General features: G+C 35.3%; 4 protein-coding genes across 5 annotated transcripts; 1 reads left to right on the top strand and 3 right to left on the bottom strand.

Annotated features, from left to right (window-relative positions):
- Nucleotides 1-4,685, bottom strand: LOC104894793 (uncharacterized). Its single transcript, XM_019249824.3, has 3 exons — nt 3,462-4,685; nt 1,220-1,579; nt 1-237 (listed from the first exon to the last, which is right to left on the bottom strand). The coding sequence occupies exons 1-3, from the start codon at nt 4,044-4,046 to the stop codon at nt 166-168; spliced, it is 1,017 nt and encodes a 338-aa protein (XP_019105369.2). The 5' UTR covers nt 4,047-4,685; the 3' UTR covers nt 1-165.
- Nucleotides 4,686-7,527: 2,842 nt separating this feature from the next.
- Nucleotides 7,528-13,595, top strand: LOC104894794 (KH domain-containing protein At4g18375). Of its 2 annotated transcripts, XM_010681119.4 has the most exons (9): nt 7,554-7,687; nt 8,020-8,094; nt 8,314-8,915; nt 9,443-9,925; nt 10,418-10,654; nt 10,743-11,009; nt 11,618-11,670; nt 11,776-11,872; nt 13,067-13,595. In XM_010681119.4, exons 3-9 carry the CDS (start codon nt 8,328-8,330, stop codon nt 13,196-13,198), a joined length of 1,857 nt encoding a protein of 618 aa, XP_010679421.1. In that variant the 5' UTR covers nt 7,554-7,687; nt 8,020-8,094; nt 8,314-8,327; the 3' UTR covers nt 13,199-13,595. The 2 variants fall into 2 exon arrangements, with proteins under 2 accessions (XP_010679420.1, XP_010679421.1); XM_010681118.4 differs by lacking the exon at nt 8,020-8,094 and having other exon boundaries at nt 7,528-7,687.
- A 4,675-nt stretch (nt 13,596-18,270) lies between these two features.
- Nucleotides 18,271-19,052, bottom strand: LOC104894857 (3'-5' exonuclease). The gene has a single exon (XM_010681201.2). The coding sequence runs from the start codon at nt 18,983-18,985 to the stop codon at nt 18,308-18,310; it is 678 nt and encodes a 225-aa protein (XP_010679503.1). The 5' UTR covers nt 18,986-19,052; the 3' UTR covers nt 18,271-18,307.
- A 3,053-nt stretch (nt 19,053-22,105) lies between these two features.
- On the bottom strand, nt 22,106-23,621 carry LOC104894795 (hypothetical protein). Its single transcript, XM_010681120.4, has one exon. It carries the CDS (start codon nt 23,487-23,489, stop codon nt 22,290-22,292), a length of 1,200 nt encoding a protein of 399 aa, XP_010679422.1. The 5' UTR covers nt 23,490-23,621; the 3' UTR covers nt 22,106-22,289.
- Nucleotides 23,622-24,730: the final 1,109 nt, after the last annotated feature.

A 24,730-nucleotide genomic window follows, 5' to 3' on the forward strand; every position in this document is an offset into this window, starting at 1 on the left:
GTCAATGACCACATTACAAATATGATGAGGATGTAATTCTTTTTGCATGCATTTCTCATTTGTTCTGCTGTATTTCTACTTCTTTACAGAAAAGTAAAGAGGAGATTTCAATTTCATATACAAAGAATCTCATATTAGTCTTTTCTATGAACAGTTTTCTCTATACTAAGACAGCCAAGAGATTATCTTCTTATGTAAAATTGCAACATAATCAGCTTCCACTGGGTTTTCACCCATCTGCACAAGATTAGAACACATATTAGTTTAATATTATATTTCACACGAAACATTTTGCCCATCACATGCATTATACATTCATAAAAATATTAAATATCATAGTGTATTCTTTTCACTCGACTTATCTTATCCGAACTTATATTAACATTCTACATATTGAACTTGTGTACAAGACTTAGGTCAATTACAAATTATATGAAGTTATCTCCCTTAAAATAAGTTTTTTTTAAGGTGAAGAAAATTGAGCTTGATTAAGTACACCCCTAAGAACCTAAATGGCTAAATTTTTCATCAGTTAACAGTAGAAGTGTGATTAAAACATGAGTTCTAATGTTTCTTCAGGGATCTTACACAGTTACACTAGTTAATTACATTTAGAGGTAGTTTGTTTGACTATCTAATTTATGAGAAGTTTAATTTCATAGGAAGTTAGAATCAAAGAGTTTGTTTGGTTAACATGTACATAGGAAGTGGAACTTCATATATAGGAAGTTCTAGCTTCCCACAAAAAGGGACGAGAAGTTGCTTACATTATCCCCCTAACCTTAAGTAAGTAGAACTTTCCATGGAAATTCCGACTTCCTATGCTCAAACTAAATAATATTTCCTAATTGCTAGGAAGCTAAAGTACATAGGATTTGCAAAAGCAAGGTAAATATAACTTCCAAATGCAATCAAAAAACACCTTATCAAACCCAATTAACCTCATAGTCGAGAGATCACACTTCAACCACTATAAGTCTATAAGATTTCTGCATTATTTCATGCAACTTGCAACTTATTACACATTATGAATACGATTCTCTCATCATAATATATACCAACACAAATTATTGTAACCAATGGCGGATCTTCATTGGGGCAGGCCTGGGCCTGGCCCCGTAGGTTTTTTTTTAAAAAAATGAAGCCTTGTAATTTAGAGCCCAAAACCCAACATACAAAAATAAGGTACGCGGCATCATAATAGTAAAAGATAACTTACTTGAACATGAATATGGAAGCAGGATCTATCTTCACATGCACGTTGTGAAGAGGCACCTACGATTTGCATGCTTTCTTCTTCGAGTTTTTCGATCAACGTAGGTAAGATACCAATTTTGTTATTCTGTTCACAAATCTGGACTATCACTTCACCAATTTTTACTTCATTCATTGATACTGTTAGCGTCTTCTTATCTTCAGTTGCATTATGATCATCCTTGCTACGTTCAACGAGTTGCTGCTTTTTCTCTAGCGTTGTTAGCATGTTCTTCTTCTCGAGTGTTAGCTTCTCTATCTCAGCTTGAAGCTGAGGGATGTAATCCAAGGCTCTGTCAATTATATATGGTGCACTCCATCTTTTCTGCAAATTATAAAATTCTTGATCTAAAGTAAGTGCATGAATATTATATGTAAGCAAGAATGTATAGTTGTTGCAAAATCACATTTTATAGGATTTATATAATAAGTTGTACTCCCTCCGTCTCATAATAAATCCTGTTTTCTTATTAGGTGTCCCAAAATATAAGTCTTATTTATATTTTCAATCAATAATTATGCTCAAAATACCCTCATAAAAATAGTTTAATTCCTAAAATGTCATTAATTACAGCTTCCAATGCACCATTATTAATGACAAAATGGAATCTTTTACCCCATTGAACTCCTCTATGCATTAAACCGTGCAACATTAAATGACAGTTTTTATTTTTTGTTAAAAAGAAAAAAACAATGTAAGTGTTTCTCAATAAAAATGAATTTTCTTATTCAAATAAATCAAGATTCCATTTTACCTGAATTCCCTTGTAAAAACAGAATCTGGACTTATATTACGGGACGGAGGGAGTAGTACATAATTAAATTAAAACGAGTGCATGTCCATCATATGTTTCATGAAGAAAGATGAATGGTATGATATTTATGAAATATCAATAAGCAATAGCTAGCTCTCTCCGATTTATCCCCCTTATTTTTCTATACTTCCTTCGTTTCGTTTTAAATGCAACAAATAAATATTTTGTATCTCATAAATAATACTCATTTGTTGCATTTAAAACGAAACGGAGAGAGTATAAAAAAACCTCACCAAAATTAGGTGATGCGGACTTAGGTTGGATTGGGGAGAATAGTACTAATAAGAGCACGGCCTTGTCCGCTTATTGGAAAACATTGATGCAAAACTATCAGTTATATGAAATGGCATTGCCCTTAGAGAGTATTTTGGCTTTGGCCTCGCTCGTAGGTATCTTAATTTGATTAGTGTAATTGAAATTGGTGCATTAGATTTAAGCTTACTTTCACCTTTATGTAGAATGAACTTCAATCTTGATAATTAGTGGAAAATATTTCCTTTTGTTTTATTTGTAGTATACATAAATGATTTAAATTTTAATCCTATTGATCAATCTCCAAATGACATACGATAAGTCCTTTCCTCAATCAACTAGCACAATCCAAATGTGCAACAAGTTTTATGCTAATAAAATATCCCTATTTCCTGTTTTCACTCAGACCTTTAATTGCCAAATTATCAAAGATAATCAAAGTGATTGGATTTGGAAGTTGTGTACTTGGGGAATTTTTTGCATGTCTCCGGAAAATTTAGAGTTGATGCGAATTCTCAATGTGCTTAAATGTAGCACATGCGGGCTCTTAGCTAGGGCAACTGAAGAAGCCGAGGGTTGGGCAAGAAACTGGGTGGGGACGGGGGATGAAAAAAGAAACTGAACTTCCATAAATCGTCCCACAAAAGAAAGGATTTTGAAGAGAGAAATTTAAGTTCCCAATACTTCTCCACACCCAATGAGATGCCCATACCAACTTTTCTGTTACACCCAACTACTCAAGCATAATTGCATAAGTATTTCCTAGGCTAGTGAAATTTTGAGAGCATTATTATTTTCTCATTCATTCATTTCTCACATAACAACAAAATGCTAGGAAAATCATATGGCGACTAATTTTACTTTTTAAAAACTTGCTACAAACTAAAAACTCAAGTGACAACTGTAAAAAACATGCCCCCAAAATAACATATATTCTGAAATAGGAATGAATTTGCTAAAAAAGACACTTATTTGGATAAGGAGAAGTATGTAATATATACTATGATATGATATTTATTAATAAAGAACTTTGATTTAGAGATGTAAATTGTAATGATGTACTATGTAGCATAAGTGAAAATATAGTAAAGGATTGTTTTAAACAGATTTTGGCATGTAAAAATGTTTAAGTAGCAATACCTTAGCTCTTTTAGAATCTGGTAGCAAGGAGCGAAAAGCCAAATATGTTTCATTAAGCTTCATCCTCCTTACTTTCTCCTTAGCATTGTGATCAAGTTTCTTGCTAGACGATCCTTCGCCACCGCCGCCACCGCCGCCACCACGACAAACACCAGGTGGTGGAGCAGCTTGATCATTAATCATCATGGTGGCGGCGGAGGCAGCGACAGCGATGGTGGTTGTGGTGGTGGTAGGACAGTAGTATTGCATTTGCATCTCATGATATCCTATAGATGAGCCTTCTATTGCACCCTGGTGCACCTGATTAAGACCGACCTGTTCAATTGGACATGCCCAATTTATTGTCTCTTGTATGTTGGGATTATATTGCCCTATTAGTGTATGATCTTCTTCATGATGACCATCAATAAACATGCTTAAATCTTGATACTCTGACATGGGTAGTGAAGATGTAGAGGGCAAAGAATTATGATCTTCAATAGGAGGTGGGAAATTGATGGGATCATCATTATTTGGTAGTTGAAAAGGGAAAGAGAAGTCATCTTCCTCATTATAGAGGGGACTTCCAAAAGGAGGGTTAGACATAAAACCAAAAAGTACATATAATCAATGTTTTTATATAATTGTAGGTAAGGGATTAGGGAGAATCAGGGATAAAACAAAAGGAATTGAATCATATAAGGCGTGTTACAATATACAGGTTGAAGAAACCCTAACAAAGCTAACAAATAAAACTAATTCTTTCATGAATCTTCTGATTCTAATATAGTGGATCTTTCTCCTTCTCCCTAGATGGAGACTGATCATCTGTAAGACGAATAATTGAATCGTTCTTTAAAATTAAGTTATGTTATCTATATCCTATTAACTATAACGCGGTAGACCGGTCATACCTTAAATTTAAAAGTTTATTTAGTTAAGTAACATGGGTGAAATATAGGAATATTAGCATATAATTACTTGAGTACAAAAAGAATCTTTAAAAGCAAGTTGCAAAGTCCATGTTTATGGAAAAACAAAGGCCAACAAAGCTAGAATCTAACTAGAAGAAGATGTAAGAAAAAAAAATAGCCCTTTTATTAGTATGACAATCTAATGAACATAATTTGTTATAGGATGAGATTTCATGTATTATGGCATGTATTAACATAAACTAAAAAGTTGCAGAATATAACATAAAATATAATTTCTGGTGGACGAACAAAGAAAACACAATTAAAGAAATGAATTAGTACAAACTTACCAATAATTATTGGTGGAAAAATACCATGTAAAATGGATTGTATATTCTTTTAGGAGCTATATTTCATCAAAACCTTCATTATCCAGCTTAATGAACAATACAGAAAATTAAAAATGGGGTAAAAAAAATGTTGATGTACATAAGTACGTTAGATGGGAGTACTACAAAACATTGAGCAGTACAACTTTACAAAGTATAAAGAAAAGGAATAAAATAAAGTGAGAACATGTATATAAAATTGGAAAAAGATAAGATCAAGCTGGAATATAGGAATATAAATGATAAAATTTGAAAGTTTAGGAGTGATTAGAGGAGAGAGAAAGATGAGGGGAGAATATTAAGACATGATTAGATATAGTAATGTGGAGTGGAGTACTATATGTTTGGAGGAGGTGGGAGTTTTTTAATGCATATGTTGCTAGTACAAAGGCTTTAGCATGCAAGTACACATGATATATGTGCACATAAATGGGAAGTACGAGCAATTGTTTGCTTTTCTCTCTATCATGTTAACCTTTTTTTTTTTTTTTTACTATGTCGGTAAGGAGAATTGTCTTGCGAGGAAGGAGAAATCAGAGATTATTTTTGTAAGAGGTGAGAATCGGACCTTTGTTATAGGAGTGTGGAAGGTATTATAACCACTAGGTCAATCTTAATCCTCTTTTCTACCATGTAATTAATTGGAAGAAATCGGTTTAATATGTTAAAATAATACTTGTGATTTATAATATTATTAATATTCTAGTCGTTTAGCTAATTATTTTTATATGAGAAACATAAGTCGTTTGACAATACTTGTGATTTATAATATTATTGTTTGGTTTAGTATCAATAAAATATAAATTGTTGTTTTATAGATCATAATACCAATTCAACTAAATTCTTAATAAATGTAAAAAAAAAGTCAAACATTTTATATTTTGAATAAGAGATTGAATATCAAAGTTTGTCTTGGCTAGAAAAAAACTAATTTATATTACCCTTTATTTATTTATTTCCTTTAAATCCTCTAGTCTTAGAAAACAATTTACAACCATTTTTCTATTTTTATTTTTGCACTTAATTGCCATCCCAATATGTTATTCTTGTCTAGTAATTATACTTCAAGTTATCTACCGCATTTCGTTTCAATTTGCTCTTAGTGGTCATATGATATACATGGAAATTTAATTCCGATGGGAAATTACATTTCATAGGAAGTGATTTTGTTTTTGTAATTTCTAGGAAATTAACGAATGTGTTTGGTTGACATCAAGCAATTTGTGATTCCCGTTAATTGATGTGGGAATTTTGAATAATCAAGGGGGACTAGGTGAATATATTCCCACGTTTTGTAGGAATTTCAATTTCTCAAGAATTTTCATTACCCTCACTTTTTCCATTTTCAATCAACCAAACAACAACCCAATTAACAAAATCATGCAAATTTTCATTATCTACATAACTTAATGTATAACTGGCAATGGCTTTATTTGATGTAGTCCAATAGTGTAATAGTTCTTTGTTTTCCTGGTTTAGTTTTAGCGGTTGTTTTCCTTCTTTTTTTTTGTACTCTCTTTTAGCTTTTTCTTTCGTATGTTGATGTGTTTTGTTCTCTTTATTTAGGGGCTATACCCCTCTATTTTATCAAAATAAATAAATTAATGAAATACCATTACTAAATGAACTTTACCCAATGCAAAAATCTGGTCAACACTTTGTTCATCCCAAAGATGTTTTAAGAATATTAGAAAATAACATAAAACATATCTAAAAGAGAGTTTTATAAGTTTGTTGCAATTGTAAGTATTATATGCCTTATTAATTTACATGAACGATGAGTAAAAATTGTTCATTGCAATTATAAGGCAAAATTGGCCTCAACACCTTTAGCTCGGGTACACCCAACACCACCAACTACGACTAGTAGCCTAAACATCATCAACTATTCGGTGGGATGCATTTCGTACCATAAATGAGGACGGAAGCCTAAAATATTGTCGAATACGGTGAATTTCTATTGTACAGACTGCACCCCACTCTGTAGTCGGTATACCCAACACCACCAACCACGACTAGTAGCTTAAATACCACCAACTATGCGGTGGGGTGCATTCCGTACCATAAATAAGGGCGGAAGCCTAAAATATTGCCGAAAACGATGAATTTTTGTGGTACAAACTGCACGCAACCTCGTAGTTGGTGGTGTTTAGGCCAATAGTCATAGTTTGTGATGTTGGGTGCACTCGAGCTATAATTCAGGATGTTGAGACTAATCTATCTATACTAATATATTAAAAGGCGTTCCTAAGAACATATATGTGCCACATGTCACCCTCTCTCATCCAATAACATTATATCCACGTCTTTCTCATATAGTAAAAAAACAAAAAAGAATTGTTTACGTAAAGATTTGAACCCATAACCTCAAGTATGAAAAGTAAGAAATCCAACCATTACTCCACCATACCATTATTGATTTTGTAATCAAAATTAATGATGATATATGAATTGAAAACGTTTGAAATACATATAATGAATAAGATGACTTTTTTAAATGAGTATGAGAATACTTATTTAACTACTAATAAATTGTAGCAAAGAGAAAATCCGGGGCATCGCCCGGGCCTAAATACTAGTTTTACCATTAAAATATGACGTAATTATTCACTAACAGGAATACTTACTTTTTAAATTGCTACTTGCTACATTTGCTAAACAAGTTCAGAAATGTAAATTATAACATGGACCAATCTCTTAACATGGACAAGGTTGTTGGCCATAGGCATAAATAATAGTATGGGCCTAAGCCAAACCATAGCCAAAAAAGATCCATAGTAGTATAATGTAATTAACATATGCTAAAAAATAATAAATGGCATTATATTATATAAATTAAGAAATCTTGCAAATTGATCTCCATTTTTTACCTTCATAGGATTCTTGGAAATCCTTGAGTTGAAGCCCTCGTGTTCCCTTCTTCTCCAAATTCTCTTCGTTTATGGTTAGTATCTTTTCTCTACATAATTCCTATTTCTTGGTTCTTTTTCTGCTATGTAGGGTTTCAAACTATTCTGGTTATACTTACTTTCGATTTTTAGGGTGGAAAAAACAATGGATTATAATAATTTACTTTGGTTTTTTTTTTTGGGTTTTTGTGAGGTAAAATTTATTTAATGGAGGGTTGTATTGAGGTGGTGAAACATTTAGATGTATCGTATATCATAATGTGGGCTTTTCATTAAATTAGAGCTAGAATCAAGATTTGATTAAAAGAAAAGATTATTTTAAGGTAAAAATGGAAATTTGTAAGTAAAGATTTGTACTTTATTGCAGAGAAAGATGGCTGAATAAAAATAGTTGAAGTGTTGATCTTGTGAGGAAATCAAAGTTGGTAACTTGGTTGTTGTTGTAAGTTCAGGAGCACCTTTTTTGTTTTGTTGATTTTTATGGTTTTTCTTGAATTGTAGCTGATGTTATGGTGGATGAATATGGTTTTATAACATTTGTATGTGGAGAAGTATAAGGATAACTAACACTTGCAAGAAATTGTGTTTATGTTATCAGTTTCTCATGTGTTGTTGAGAGGAATTGATCAAAATTTGAATTGTATTTCTTCTTTGTTTGTAGAAATTTGTTCATCTATGGGTGAGACAGGAAAGCGGTTTCGAGGCCAGAAGGACAACTATGGGGATGGCAAGAAGAATCAGAGACGACGGACTGACAAGGAAGATAAGGGTGGTGATGAGTTAATTGCATACAGGATATTGTGTCCTGATACGGTGATTGGTAGCGTGATTGGTAAAGCCGGGAAAGTGATAAATTCTATAAGACAGGAGACTAGAGCGAAGGTGAAGGTGGTGGACCCATTTCCTGGTGCCAAGGAAAGGGTTATCACTATCTATTGCTATGTAAAGGAGAAGGTAGAAGTTGAATTTGATGAGGAATATGACAATGATACGCCGCTTTGCCCTGCACAAGATGCTCTTTTAAGAATGCATGCTGCCATTGCTAATGCAGTGGGCAGCTTGGGTGACCCTGAGAGGAGGCAAATGGATAAAGAGGAATGCAACATTCTTGTCCCAGCTAGCCAGTCGGCCAATGTGATTGGCAAGTCTGGGATCACTATAAAGAAATTGAGGAGCAAAACCAGGGCTAATATTAAGGTCACTCGTAAGGACGATGCAGACCCGAGTCATTCATGTGCTATGAGTTTTGACAATTTTGTCCAGGTTAGTGGTTCCTTTTAGTAAGGCTATGTGGCATGTATTAACTTACCTGTGTCCAGCAGCATGTATACTTTCAATTATTCTTGAAATTTAGCCAATCTTATCTCAAGCAGGGTCATAGTTTTGCTGCATTTAGTTTTGATGTTAGAATAAAGGGATATAGTTTAAAGATTCGTGGTGGAATGCTACTCCAATGTGTAGTCTGAACTTGCCAAGCCTGCTTTAGTAGTTTCCTGACTCTTCTCGGTTTGTTATCATTTGTTGTTTTAGTTTTGTTGCAACACATCTTCTTGGGGAATGAAGGGTTACTTTAGCTACAATTATTTTAAGTAGTGAAACCACCCAAATATGACAGTTAGATATAATAGCTGAAAGTTGCATACAATGAGAAGTTGCTTTTATGGGTCCTAAAAGCTTGATAAGCTTTCTGGCTTTGATGACTAAGTTCTTCCCCTGAGATTGGAGATCATGTAATTGTGTTAGGTGATGTCAATTTCTGCTTCTCATCTAAAACCCTTGTCTTTACACAGATTTCTGGAGATTCCGAGGCTGTGAAGAAAGCACTGTTTGCTGTTTCTGCAATCATGTACAAGTTTGGTTCTAAAGAAGAAATTTCCCTTGACACTAGTGTGCCAGACGTTGCACCAAGCATTATTATTCCTGCTGACATGCCTATATATCCAGCCAGTGGATTCTACACCGATCCCGTAGCTCCTCCTAGGTCTGCACCTTCTTTAATTGATGCTCGTGCCCCCGAAATTTCTGTTCCAGGCTTTGCAGATACAGGAAGCATGTGGTCTCTTGTTGTCCCTAGTTATGGTGGAACTACTCGGTCTGAGGAGTTGACAGTACGGGTTTTATGCCCTTCTGATATGATCGGACGTGTCATTGGGAGGGGAGGGTGTACTATTAAAAGTGTAAGACAGGCCAGTGGTGCACATATTGAGGTGGATGATTCTAAGGTTACCAAAGATAAGTGCAGCGAATGTGTGATCACCATAACTACAACTGAGGTATGCCCTCCTTTATTTTTGTACTTCAACTGACAGCATTTTTTTTCTTCTATTTTGTACTTGTAAATCGGTTGGCTGTTTTTCCAGGAGGACATATCATCATTAGAGTTCAATGGTTGCTTTTTTTATTGCATAGAAGTTAATAAGTCTTTCTGTATTGCTCTTTGTACCTGTTGTCCACCAATGAATTCTTACCCCCATCCATATTTTCCCTTCTGAAACTTCAGTTTCAGACTTTAGAGTGAACATAAATGTTGTGAAGTTTATATAGTTTTCGATTCCTACCACTATTGACAAAAAATCTAATAAATATGTGCTGTTTCTTTTTGGTGGTTGTAACTGCTGTTGTCCTTCTCAAATATAACAGCTTTTTGCCTTTGTCTTTGGCTTGGGGAATTGTCACTTATTTTCTTGTACTTCTTGCTAGACTTTGCAAGTGTATTCTTTGATCTTTTTTGGAATTCTAATCATGGAACTCCTGTTTCCTGGCAGTCATTGGATGACTTACAATCGAAGGCAGTTGAAGCTGTTCTATTACTTCAAGAGAAGATCAATGAAGATGCTGAAAATGTTAGCATGCGTCTTCTCATTCCATCTAGGAATATTGGGTGCATCATAGGGAAAAGTGGTTCGATCATCAATGAGATCAGGAAAAGAACCAGGGCTGATATACGGATCTCAAAAGGAGAGAAGCCAAAGATTGCTGATGATGGTGATGAATATGTTGTGGTACGGGTTCTCCTATTTGCGTAAAGTTTTGGTGCAATTCTCTGTAGATGGATTGATTTTCTTGTTACTTCTTTTATCATGTTGTCAGGTATCTGGAGAAGTAAAAAGTGTCAGAGATGCACTTATACAGATTGTTTTAAGGCTCCGTGATGATTCACTGAAAGATAAGGATGGCGCTAGTAATCACTCTGTTGCTCCTGATTCTTTATATGCTAGTAGCAGTGGTCTTTCATTGCCTCCTGTCCTACAATCAGTTCCCCCAGCCAACCCTTTGGGGTATGAACCAAGAAACGAGTCTGGGAGTGGGGCTGGCATGTTTTCATCAAATGGCCATTACAAATATGGATCTTTATCGGTATGTTGATCCACTATGATTGTAAGAGCAGTTCTTCCTTCCCCTTGGCTGCAATTACCAGGTTTTGTTATAGGTCTAATACTCTAATTTTATGTAAACAAGTGGAGGACCTCTTAGTTTTTCTCTGGAGCTTAGGGGGTTGAATGTTTTAATTGAGTTTTATGCGGTTAGTGTGGATCAAAACCCACATTTTAAATAAATGGTGAGTTATGTGCTTCGCGTTGCAGATTTAGGTAAGATAAATACTCTGAAAATGCTGGTGTACTGTGCTTGAGTTGCAGTGGATAGTTCCTCATTATTTGTCAATCTTCCATTGTGGGTATTTTGTGTGTCGTTGTGTCCCCTTCTCTTTCATTATCCTTTTGTAAGTTTCTGTTGTTCCGGTATAGAAACAATGGCATTAAAGATTTTATTTATTTATATCTCTCATAGAGTTTAAATAATTTTTGTTAGTAGCTATAATTTAATAGTTTATGTTAGGTTGTCAAATTGCTGTCTGGATTTAGGTCTCTGCTTTAATTGCTGTTATTATTACTTCTTGGTGAAATATTTCTCCCTTTGTGTGTTTTAATTCAAACTCTTGGTTTCTTTTTTGTTATTTTTTCCAGATGGGAGATGATCTTTATGGATCCTCTTATTCATCGAAGCTTTATGGAGGAGGGTATGATTATCATGATTCATAAATTAGTTTGTCTACTAGAGTTTAGTTTCTTATTCTAGCTAGATCGTACTAATTATATTTTTTCCCTTTCCATCTTATAATCAGATTGCTGCCTTCCTCTACTCTGGAGATATTGATTCCTGCTAATGCAGTGAGTAAAGTTTTTGGGAAAAATGGGGCTAATTTTGCAAATATTCGTCAGGTATATTATGTTGTTTTGATGTGAGAAATTTCATTTCGTTTTTGTTTGTGTGATTGACTTGAGTATGATACATTTGTTAACGTGGCTTACATTTTTGTGTGGATAGCTAAGGCTTTTCCGGTATGCATAGAAACTTTTCCACATTCAGTGGTCACTTTTTCTCTAGGGAGGTTCATAACTTCATATACTATAGTTAACTGTTGACAACCTCATCTTGTCGTAGCTATTTAAAACTACTTCTTTGGCCAATTGATATGTATCTTTTTATGGCCTATAGATTGAGTCAAGCTTTAGTGTAACTGATGTTTGCTTAAGATGCAGCAGATATACTACTCAAGCTCTGTCTATACTTATAACTGCATATTGTGTAAGCTTTAAGTGATTTAGCCCAGCTCGACTCTTTCCTATTAAACAAGTTAATTATGTTGAGTGGGGTTCAGGAGCTCAGGCCTTGCTTGACAAGATTTAATATTGTTTCATCATTCCGTATCTTTTTTCTAGTCTAGATCTTGCTAGTTATTAGTCAGTGCAAGATAAGCTTGTGAGAATATCAGTAGTGTTCTGCCCTTATTTCTGTTAGAGCAGTGTATGAACTTAAGGACCAGAGTTCCTCATCTGCTGAACTCAGCTTTATCTCGTCTCTATGATGAGTAAAAGAATAAACTATAGCCGTGTTTGTTAACTCATCAAACTGAAGGTTGAGTGAGGTTTTACCAAGGAACTTCAAATGGATTTTGGACCTTTCAAGTTCGTGAACTGTATGTGTGTGGAGAAGTACCAACTTAAGTGTGTTTTTTTTGTGCTTTGCTTTTGCTTATTTTATGCTCTCTTTCACTGCTTTCCGTTGAGTATTTTGATAGTTTATTAGAGTAGAGAGGAGATTAAATAATATGTGGAGAAGTTTTGCATTAAACCTGCTCAATTAATCTCAATACAATAAGTGCCTTTTATAGGCTTACAATAAAAAGTAACTAACCTAAAAGTTAGCCACACTACTAAGTAGTGGAAAACATGTCCTATACCATATCCTCCATAACTACTATTCACTAATCACATTTTAATTATAAAATAAATTACCCACTAACTTACTACTAGCCACTAATCCAAATTGTTAGGAAAATCATTTGACTACTTTTGGAGCATAATCCAACATATTTAACATTCTTTGGAATTTGCTTTTGTCTGGTCTTTCAGATATCAGGAGCTGTTATAGAGATTTCTGAGCCAAAATCTTCTCGTGGAGATCGTGTGGCGCATATATCTGGTACACCTGAGCAGAAGCGTTCAGCCGAAAACTTGATTCAAGCCTTTATTATGGCAACTTAGCTTCTCAGGTTATTTTCTTGGTAGAAAAGTTGAAATCCGACACTCAGGGTTTGCTCCTCACTGTTGTCCTCTATATCTTCTCTAGGCTATTCCACCAGAGCTCCATGATAATAGGTTATTCCAGCAGATTGTATGCCTTCCATAAAAATGCCATTCAGGATCTTGCGAGAAGATTTGCGCCCAGATCTATCTAAGTGGAGCCTAGGTTTCATGGGTGCTTAGTACTTAGTCTACTCATCTTTTGTGGGGTGGCTTACTTTAGCTAGGATCTTTCGTTCCTTTCTTGATGTTCTATAATCTATATTCCAGCAGTTTCTGCTGTTTGACTATGTGCTATCCTTTCTTCTACTGACCATAATTATCATACGGGTGTTTAATGTTATGGTGTTTCAATGTTCGTTTGGTTTTCCTCCATTCCTCCGACTGCATATCTTCTCGGATCTATTTTTGTTATAATGCTCGCGCAAAGACTGCATCCTCTTTTCATGCCCTCTTATATTCTTCCATGTCAACTTAAGAGCTAGAAATTATTTCTTGGAATCATAAAAGCCAAGGGGGCTTTAATTCCCCTTTCAACTCGTGGTAGGCCTGATCCATGTCATAATGCATGATTGAGAATGTTTGGTTGTCTGAAAAGCATCTTTTTCCGGAAGTGTGTCCATTACATATGGTAGCTAAGTTTCTGCCCTTCAATTGCTTCTGAAATTCGGTGTTTTCTATCTGCCTGCCACTGAAGTTACTGTATCTACCTAGTTCTATTGATTCTGTGAACTTCCTGTACCAACTTTTAAGGTACATACCTTGGAGAAGAAGTTTTTCCTGCTGTGATCTTTGGCAGTAAGGTCAAGGACGAATTGATCTTTCTGCTGTACTAGATTTGATTTGGTCATTCAGAGTAAATTTCCGCTCTGTGAGGTTCTCAACATGTATGGCTTCAACTTTCTTTTGCCATAAAGTCTCTTCTATTGCTGGTAACGAATTCTAATTTTAGGAAAATCAACCATCATATCGACCCTTTATTCATCAACAGTCCCAGACTCCCAGGTCCCCTCTTTCGAGTAACACTTTTTCCTCAGCCATTTTGAAATCAGAGTTTATAGAGCAGAAGTTTCATTTTAAAAGTTTTCTGCTTACTCCATGCATACCTGTGGTTTCCAGCTGTCTTTGGCTCCTTTCCGCCTTCTGCTTCCATTCGTTTTCCATCCATACTTGTAAAGTGGTGACATACACCATATTATTGGTATAAATTAAACCAAAGGAAGTAGTGCCTTTTCTTTTCCTTGCTTGACAGCTTATAAGGCCAAGGAAATGTTTTGAAGTAATAGAGGATGTTTTAGACTCTGAAAATCAATGAATGCATTTTATCATGTACACCCTATCCCTCATAAGCTTATGTGCTTCCTTGCATCTCAAAGTAGTAGACGAAGTTGCCAAGTTCATCAATTGAGGAGCCTTTTTTGTTCATGAGTTCTTTTTTTAGAGTGATGGAAGTAATAAGTAATATCCCAACTCATGAAGTACGCACACACCTTTTCGTTGGTAATCATAGTGTGGTTACAGGTTGGCATTTCTCCGGCTTTTAGATGATGCCTTTTCTTTTCCTTGTTAAGATAGCTTATCAGGCCAAGAAATTGTTTTGAAGGAATGGATCATGTTTTGGCCATAGATGGATGTATCCTTTTATGCGTGTAGATCTGTCCCTCGTAGAAAATGGTGCAAGCTTGCATTTTCTAGGTAGTAGACAAAGTTTGCCAAGATCATAACTTTTAAGGATCCTTTTTGAGTCATGAGTTTGTATTCCTCTTGAAGCGATGAGTAATTAAGTAATTTCTGACTCCTCTATTAGTTTGTTTGTTTTTGTGGGAAGTTTTGCAGTTAGATTGATCAATCCCCTTTCAGCCTTTTAGGCTTCTTGTTTAACCGTAAGGAAGTTGGAAATCTTAGTCAACTTGTTCGTGCACAGTTGTTTGCTTGAAGAGTGTGTAATGCAAGAAGGATATTACAGAGAGATCTGAAAAGAAAAGCAAATGCACTTGCACACTGCCCTTTTTAGAGCATGATTTTGTGGCCTTTTGGTTGAACATGAAAAGTATTACCTTCTAGGAAGTTTTCTTCCCATATAGGAATTCAAAATCTTGTTTGTTTATCATGGAAACATGGCAAATTCTGCACACTAGCTTTCTTCATCTTGTGCACTTTTTATTGTCTTTGCCAATGAAACTACTGCACATTGTTCCTTTTCTTATGAACTTCTATTATCTTCTAGGAAGTTTTGTTTTCCATATAGGAATGCAAAAGTCTTGTTTGCTTATCATGGAAAATAAACATGGCAACTTCATCATGTGCGCTTTCGTATGTCTTTGCCAACCAAACAACTGCACATTGTTCCTTTTCTTGTAAACTTCTATTTACCATATTTTTTTGGTTAATCAAACGAGCACTTGAGATGTATATTTTGTAAAAAAAAAATCTATGTGCTCGCTGTGTCGGCCTCAATCCTTCTTTGGCTTCCCTTTCTCATTGACTTATGCTTTTGTGGATGGTCAATCTTGCTTTGATGTTGGATCCACATTGAGAAGTGAGAAGTAATGTTTTGGTAGGGTAACTTGAAAGTCTATATAGAACATCGTTTTATAAATATTAAGAATTTTGTTCGTATATCTGTTCCCATTGACTCCATATTTAGTTTCTTAGTAGTAACCTTTAGGTGGTTTAACAATTTTGAAATTTCTCCGAGCCTTTTTTCGAAGATCAATGTGTTAGTGTGGATAGCCTTGTGCTGCTATACGTGACACATCATTTAATTGCAATGTATGATATCCCATCTTCCAGTTCCAGGCACAATAGAGAAGACGAACGGGTGGATGTAGTTAGTGTCCCAAATCCGATCCTAGTTAGGTTGTGCTTACTTTATGATCATACTCGTGATTTTGTTTATTTGCATCCCGCATGGTCTGGGTCAATTTGGCATGTTAACAGGCTGTCGATGCTATTTGCCTGCACTGAGCCGGCTTGGCCGGCTCTATAATCAGGGTCTCCCTGCAACTGGGCTGATTTGAGTGGCTATGACTGAAATGTGCAACTGCGCAAGCCTGTGCCATTGCCTTGTTACTCTGCAGGGGTAGTTGTTGACTGATCTTCTTTGTGTTTGAATAAAGGTATTCATAACGAGCTTATCTGAATAAGCGGTCTTTTTTTCTGTTGCGAATATACTGCTAAAATATCCCCATCCCCTCCTGCCCTTGATTGCAAATCCTGCAATCATTTGAACTGGAATATTGTGCTGATTCTTCATATAAAACTGCTTGATAACATTTCTTAATGTACATTTCTTAAACTTTAGCTACACTTGTATACAATCTTAACATCTCTTTCTGTATGATATCCATTTTTAGAGCATTGGTCATCGCTTACTTATATCTTTGAACTCAGGAGAAATTAGAACTAATCCTTCGGAAAACGATATTATTGTTAACATTGTTTACCTTCAGGATTCAATCAATTTCTTTTGTTTGTGATAACATTCTTTGATTTGTGACGAAATGAGAAAGTATTTTTTAAGAACAAAACAAAAATACCCTTAATCCAATTTGGTACTCACTTATCTGTGAGACACTTAGAGGTGAATTAGAACATATATATATATAATTATATATCTACGCAAGAATTCAGTTTTTATATATGCTTTCATGCCTGTCAATGATGTTTAGAAATTTTATCATATCTAGCTATCATTAATGTTAAGGAAATATATTGACTACGCAGAAAAAAAAAGTCCCCACAAACCGCGAAAACCGAAGTTCGCCCAAAAGGAAGTTTGCTTGATCAGGTCGGGTTGAGTGTTAAAATAAATTGAAGGAAAAAGGTTTACATTATTGTTGATCCCGAGAGGGATATCTATAATACATCATATCAAACCTGACTTAAATAAAACTAGGATAACATATCCTAAATTAAATATAATACTAATAATATATTTACCTAATATCATACGGCAATACTCGTTTCCTTATTACTGTAGGATTCTAATATGATATATTTTCTATAACTAGATCTAATACGGAGACCGCTCGATCGGGCCCGATAACAAACACGACAAAAGGCCGAAAAAGGAACTTGCCCTATCGGGCCGAGAGCAAAATCTTTTTGTGAACAAGAAACAAGCAGAACTGAAATTCGCGTTTACTTGGATGTTATCCAACATAAAGCACCAAAACCAAATAAGTAAAAGCTATTATATCTTGTGATGTTGTGCAAATAATTATTTCTCCAGCAGTATCATGGATGGTATTTAGTTGAAGTTTATTGATTGATTTGGAATCAATTCTCAACATCTGAACAGTATATTTTTTGCAACTTGGACAAATTTTTATTAATCATGCGACACTGATTTCTATGACAAAATCTACTCATGATTATACCAACAGCAAAGAGTAAAAGCTTTATATTAAGGCAATAGAGCATAACCAATAGACAGTACTACAGTAGATAGGCATCATCCATAATCAATCATTATAAATAATTGTTATGGCTGATTTTTACATGTTGATACTGACATAACGACGTAGTGACTTTGACATTAAGACGTGAGGCTAGCTGCGGAAATAAAATGTGGAGACTAAGTCAACCAGTCCAGCAACTAATGGTTCGAGAAAGAAGGGTTGTGATTTCATCACGCTTTGATCAACAAAGCTATAAAGGAAAATCAGTTGCACAATGCTAGAAGGCGGATACTGTTGGTTGAGCATAGCAAGGAGAATCTCCTACAATTTTGGAGAATTACCGTTGTAGATTTCTAAATGTGATAGAGTATTTAAGCACAAGAAAGCCAAAAGAAAAGAGACGACATTATTGATACAAAAAGCATACAAAAGAGAGTTATTCATTATTCTGATTTACAATCTACATTTGTACTTAGATCACAAAACTTAAGCTGTAACGATTGTTGTTCATCTGGAACTACAATCTCTGATAATAGATTGGTGGAATCATCTCCACCCGCGGTTTTTACCCACCTTCATTGTGGTGTTTAGCGTCACCATTTTTATGTGTTAATCACTTGAATCCCCCTTTGCATTCATTCCTTGCGTCATAAAATCCAATATCTGGTTAAATCCTAATCCAATGACCAGGGCGACTCCTTGATTCTAGTATGTGGTTGCCTACTTCAAAGCAAAGAAAAGCTTCAAAAGTGGCAGCTTCTATCTGTTCTACAGATAATGTAGTAACACCCCAGTTGCTCTGAGCTACAGCTTTACAATGACTAAGAAACGTCTTCTTCAATTCTAAATTTCTGCACTGGAACATTTTCAGTATATCCAGCAAGCCATACACTCTATACCTTCCTGCTACTATATTAGTACTTACCAACTCGCCTAAATCGATGGCGTTCCTACACTTGATACCATAATCTCTGTCCAACGCTTCGACGCAGTGCTTAATCCCAACACCGACGAAGGATATCCAATTGAGTTGCAGGAAGTTGGACAAAGAATAAGGTGCCTCATTTAGATGTAATAGTTGGATGATCAGGCAACTGGTGCCGTAACACAGCTTCAGTATAGCAACTTTTTCAGCAACAAAGTTGTGATGTGGTCTAGCAAAGCTGTAATGTGGTCTAAAGTCTTTTTCTATGTCCAATCCTACAACACATTCAGAGATGTCAGCGTTTTGGTGAATGACAGAGATAAAGTTCGTAAGGTGTGCATCAAGCTCAGCGACGGTGTTAATAACAGTGGTTGTCACCAGTACTCCACCATTTATCCTAACTTCGTAGCTCATTGACATGTTTTTGTTAGAATTGGAAGGCTAGGACACTATGTTTAAAAGTGATGTGAATATATATAGTGGTGAACTGATGGTAGAAGAAGTGGAAAGGTGCAAAAAAACAAGTTTTATGTGAAGATGAAATGTACTGTAATTTACTCCTTAGAGTACTTGAAACTGTTGGTATTATCAAGTTCGAAAGGGAAGGTACAAGTTCCCTCAGGCAAAGTCGAACAGTCTAATTGGAAAACGAAAGTAACTATTAAAATCTGTAGTAACTGTGAGTCTGTAATGAGTTCGCAACGATACATTTGAATTTTAATTAGTCTTGAAAATTACTAGGCAACTGTGAAGCTACTCATACTAGAGAAAGGCTAAGGGCTTTGTACAATACTTTTACTCTCGCATATCACTATTTATTTCAGTTCAATTCAGTTCACCTGTTTTATGCCGAAGAGAACAGACCTTAAGGCTCCGTTTGGTAGGACGTAAAATATTTTCAGTGTAAAATGATTTTCATGAAAAACAATTTACAATGAAAAACACAATTTCAAAATTAGTTTTCCATTGTTTGGTTACATGTAAGAAAAATGAGGAAATGAATGGAAAATGAAAGGGAAAGTAAGGAGGTAGTGGGAGGAGTGTACAAGAGAGATAAGGAAAATAGTTTTCCCTTCATTTTGAAAGGAAAATGGTTTTCCATCATTGGGAGAGTAATTTTACCCCAAAGGAAAATGGTTTTACACTCTTTTGGCAACCAAACAATGTAAAACTAAAAATAGATGAAAATAGTTTTCCAGGAAAATGTTTTACACTCTACCAAACGGAGCCTAAATGTTAAATAGAAAAATTAGTGCACCCCACCTCAAGTGAAATTACAATAGGTAATACACACTCATGTTTTAGATTTAGACATCTAAAAATTAAATATCTTAGAAGTTATTTTTTCTATTGACAGTTCTTTTGAGAACGTTGCTAGGTTTTTTTGTTAATCGTAGTTGCAATAATGTCGCCCATACTTTAGCTCATCATGCCTTTACGGAGGAAGATGAAAGTATTTCGGATAATGACTTTCCTAGTGATGTAATTCTTGGTGCTCGTTCTGATTTATTGAAGTGTGTTCCCCTCTTATGAGTTCTATTCAAAAAAAAAAAAAAATCTATAATTTCTCCTCTTATTAGTAGTAATATTCAACTAGTTCCCAAAAGTGGCACGATGGCACAATTCTACCAAGTTCATGTTTTGTTCAACTTATTTCTAGTACTTGCAAGAAAAAAAATAAGTTCACATATTCATTCTAAGATCTAAAAGGACTAGTAAATTGAGATAACTTCATCAAAAATAAGATTTGACACACTGGCAAAACAAAATCTAGTAAATTACTTGTCCATTCCCACGAACTAACCAAGATCTAGTATGACAAAGTCTAATAAGTTCATATAAGTTTAGTTAAGTTCATATAAGTACAATAAGTTGAAAAGAGCACGGCAGAGTTCATGTCTTATGGTCGTGGAAGTTGGGAGATGCTTAATACCAAAAAAAAATTCTTATGAATTCCCAAGGAACCAGCTAGTAGTAAAACAAGAAGACTACTCCAAACTTGTCAATCTCCAAGATTCAAAATTAATAACCGTTAGAAACTCGTTCCTGCACTTTTCAATAATCAACCCCAGCACCTTCGCACAATAAGTTTGTCCATTATCAGAACTTCAAGCAGATCAGAGCCTCCAATGTTACAAGTAGACATTCTCCTCAAAACCTCTCTAAAAGATGTCAAGTGTATACCAGGTTCATATAGGAAGAGTAGACTAGTAGTCACGGCACCCAAGTAATCACCACTGTAGCTGAGTTTGATCGAAGCCTCGTGTATTTGATATGCAGTGCCAGACGTGATGTTGTAGAGGTGGCTGCACCAATGTTATTCTGTGCCAACTATCGCCTAACCATCCAGCTTCATGAAACAAGCTATGCTTCCGCATTTCGTTCTGTCTTAATTTCCTCTAAATTCAAGAGTTCACAGTTGTAGGTGTAGGATCAAGTATTGGCTTGAGCACTGCAGACAGGTTACACGATCAAGTGAAGGAACGCAGTGGATGTGTGAGACTTGACAGCAAGCCTGCAACTGTGACACAAGACGAAATGCTGGGAACATATACAAACTGGGGTTTGGGTGTTCTAGTCACTCGTGTGTCTGAAAGGGAAGAGATATACAGTAATTGTAACTCTGCGGCTCTTAGGGGTTGAGTGTTGCTACATTATCTCAAAGGCAAATTGATATGGCTGCTCGGGGAGTCGGCCTTTGCTTCTGTATAGGCAACAAATTATATGCTGGCTACTGCAAAGACTTCTGATCAGTCCAGCATGAGTTCTGTAAATAGGCACCTAATTTAATGGCGGGTACTCCAAAAATTTCAGATCACCGGCAAGAGCTATGTAGCTTTTTTTATTACTAGTAATTATAAGCTATGACATTTGGACAAGTTGAAGTGTCCGACTCTGCTATTTCATAAAGCTACACGAAATTGGTACAATATGAAGTGGAAGTGTTCATACGATGTCGGAGGAAGAGTAAGATGCAATATGTTGAGTTCATCAATAAATTTTCAGTGCTTTACAAAGCTGTATGATACCTTTCACAGAATTCTGCAAGCTTTCAACCTCCTTAGATTTGTCAAAACATTATAAATATGCTTCTTTTTTCGTCTCGTTGTAGACTAATCAAAGGATGGCAAGTAGCTTATCGAATCCCTATTTGTTAGTTTAATGGTAGAATATGGTTCAAATTGATCGGTATATGTAAAATGTTGCTATTATTTCCAGCTCACTATCAACACAATTGGGTATATGATCATTATCCATCCAGCTAAATTGGATCAAACTATTCCAGCTTATACATGTAATTCAAGGGTACAAAACAAATACACAAACAAACAAAGTTGTCAACACTCATATTGACTTATTGAGTCGTATATATGTCGTTGTTAACTTCGATTGCGCTGTTTTTCACCATCTTCTCAAATGTAACATGATCATACATGGATAAGATAGCAATGAGTATGAAACTCTAACACAAGGATAACAAACAGGGTGTCACACTATCACACATCACAAATTTAGAAGCAAACTAAAAATAGCACAAAATTAACAAAAGTTATCAAGGAGTCATCACATATGGTAATAGGAAAATCTTACTCAACATCTGACAAAATTCTCAAACAATATCTTTTCTCTATTCTCTTAACATTGCATTGATTTATAACATAAAATAGACATTCTATTGAGAACAAACTACAAAAAAGAAGAACAAGAAAGTCAGTTATCCATGCTACGCACCTCTAACCTCTGGTTTCAAAACCCCAATCAAATTTGCCACGGAGCAACACAATCTGCCTTCAGAAACCAAAGAATTCACTACCGATTCAATCGCTTTGAACTCCTCATTAAACTCCGAATGCAAAACCAATGAAGAAAAATGCTCATCCACAACAAAACCAAGAGACTTCACAACATCTTCCAGCCTTGGCACCCATTGACACATGATCAATCCCAATGTAGTCGCGGCCTTAGGACATGGACCAACCTGAGGAAACCTCTCATACTTGCTCAACCACTTCCTCAAATACCTAATAAAACCCAACATTTCCTCGGCGTTGAGCTTACTCAATGCACTCGAAAACACTACTTCATCAACATCCGAACACGACAACAAAAAGTGTAAACACAACTCTGCAGACGAGAAACCATCATAGGCAATCATAAGCAACAATGCTGCCTCCTTTGCTAACTCAAATTTCTTCCCACTCAACATCTTATCACTCAATTTCTCAATTGCAGCTGTTGCTTCACTCTCCCACTCATTCCTAACAACAACCATATTCAAACAACCATCTTTTGAAGGTGACAAAAAACACTTAAAAATTCTACCCAAATCAGATGATTCTACATCAGTAAAATGCCTCATACACAAACATAACAAATCAGGCCTACCCTTACAAACCAAATTATACAACAAATCAGAACGAAGCATATGATCAATCACAAGATTGTTAACAATTAGGGTTTCCAAAATTTTCCAATCACCCAATAAAAAACAACCCTCAATCACCAACCCCAACACATCATTCCCAACAAAAGACCCCAACTTTTGAAGTAATTTACAAGTATGAGCTTCAATATCAACTTCATCTTTAGATATCAAACCGTCTAAACTTCCAAATTTAATTTCCCCAATTTTTTCAAGAAAAGAGTTGAGCATTTCCATGAAAGATGAGGAGGAGAAAGAGTGAGGAGATTTGAGCTTACGCTTAAGTTTGGTGAAGAAGTTGGAGCTGAAATCAATGAGTTTTGCATCAGATTCTGAGATTTGAAAGCCATTGAGAGGTTGAAGAGCAGAGAAATGGTTTTCAGAGATGGGTTTTAGATTTGAGAAGATGGGTTTTGAGCTGAGAGTAATTGGATAGTTGAGAGGTTCGTTGTTTGTTTGTGGGTTGGTTGAAGCTTCAATGATTAGGTCGAGCAGAGTCATGGCGGCGATGGTAAAAGAATGGTGGCGGTAGGAGGAAGGAGAAGAGAGAGAGAGAGAAAGGAAGGGGGAAAGATATAAAAGTTAGGTTAAAACCTCCCCTAAACCCTCTTTTTTTTCCTTCTACTTTGGTTTTTTTCTTTTTGTTCCTTATACTTTGGTTGAAGCTTCTTCCGTTTCATAATACTCCCTACACTTTTCAATTTATCTTAGGCAATTTTTGAAAAAAAAAAGGTAAAAAGTCAAAAAAAAAAAAGACTCGTGTGAGAGGAGAGAAATAGAAAGAGTTTAATGCCCAAAAAAAAAGTGTAGCAAGTAATATGAAACTTCCTACTATAGAAAGTATAACGAATATCATGCAACTGATGAAGTGAAAGAAAGTGATGATTATGAGTAGGGGACTAGGGGGAATATTATTCGGATAAAATCCAATATACAAAATCCGGTTCTATCTAATCCGAATTAGTAATTTGGATCGAATTCGAATTGTGTTTTGATTGGATTTAGATTGAGACTTTTTGAAGAAATGGATTTTTCGGATCGGAGTGGATTGAGGGTAATTGGATTCAAAAATCCAATGTAACTTAATAGCAATAGGCTATCAATTCAACTCTCCCTCCTGAAACCCGAACAACACTTAATTTCTCATTTTCTAAATCAACTATGTTGTTGTGCTTAATTTATTTCGAGAATATTTATAGTACAACTGGGTGTACCATGCTCATGGTACACCCAAGACTATTTTCTCCAAATGAGCAAAATGAGCTAATGAGCAAATGAGCAAAATGAACAAATGAGCAAACATATCTACTCATTTAAGAAAATAAGCAAAAATGAGCAAATGAGCAAAATGCTCATATGAACAAATTTGGTGTCAAATGAGCACCTGAAGTTCTAATTTATTACAAAAATACCCCTGGGTGTACCATGCTCGTGGTACACCCGGGTGTACCATGAGTGAATTCATTTATTTCATCGAAAAACTAGAGTTTTGAAAAATCGAATTTACAGATCGGATCCAATCTAGAGTATGAACATTCGAATTGAAATTTAACGGATTGAAACTCTAATCGGGTTGGAAAATTGAAATCCAAATTTGTTTAGATCGAGCTGTGTTAGGCCCTAATTCAAACCATACACTGAACTTTCACCCTTAACTATGAGGGTTCTAGAGTTGGACATGGATCAAGTTGGATCATGTAGTGAATATGAATTGTATAATTTGACTCACGTTTAGCTTAGTC

This window comes from Beta vulgaris, chromosome 5 (genome assembly GCF_026745355.1).
Source record: "Beta vulgaris subsp. vulgaris cultivar EL10 chromosome 5, EL10.2, whole genome shotgun sequence".
Lineage (NCBI taxonomy): Eukaryota > Viridiplantae > Streptophyta > Magnoliopsida > Caryophyllales > Amaranthaceae > Beta > Beta vulgaris.

Coding starts and splice junctions, on each gene's coding strand:
- LOC104894795 (XM_010681120.4), bottom strand. CDS start 23,489: ATGACTCTGCTCGACCTAATCATTGAAGCTTCAACCAACCCACAAACA.
- LOC104894793 (XM_019249824.3), bottom strand. CDS start 4,046: ATGTCTAACCCTCCTTTTGGAAGTCCCCTCTATAATGAGGAAGATGAC. Junction 1,580..3,461: donor CAGATTCTAAAAGAGCTAAG/GTATTGCTACTT, acceptor TATAATTTGCAG/AAAAGATGGAGTGCACCATA. Junction 238..1,219: donor GCTTCCATATTCATGTTCAA/GTAAGTTATCTT, acceptor AATCTTGTGCAG/ATGGGTGAAAACCCAGTGGA.
- LOC104894794 (XM_010681118.4), top strand. CDS start 8,328: ATGGGTGAGACAGGAAAGCGGTTTCGAGGCCAGAAGGACAACTATGGG. Junction 11,010..11,617: donor ACAAATATGGATCTTTATCG/GTATGTTGATCC, acceptor TATTTTTTCCAG/ATGGGAGATGATCTTTATGG. Junction 11,873..13,066: donor ATTTTGCAAATATTCGTCAG/GTATATTATGTT, acceptor CTGGTCTTTCAG/ATATCAGGAGCTGTTATAGA.
- LOC104894857 (XM_010681201.2), bottom strand. CDS start 18,985: ATGTCAATGAGCTACGAAGTTAGGATAAATGGTGGAGTACTGGTGACA.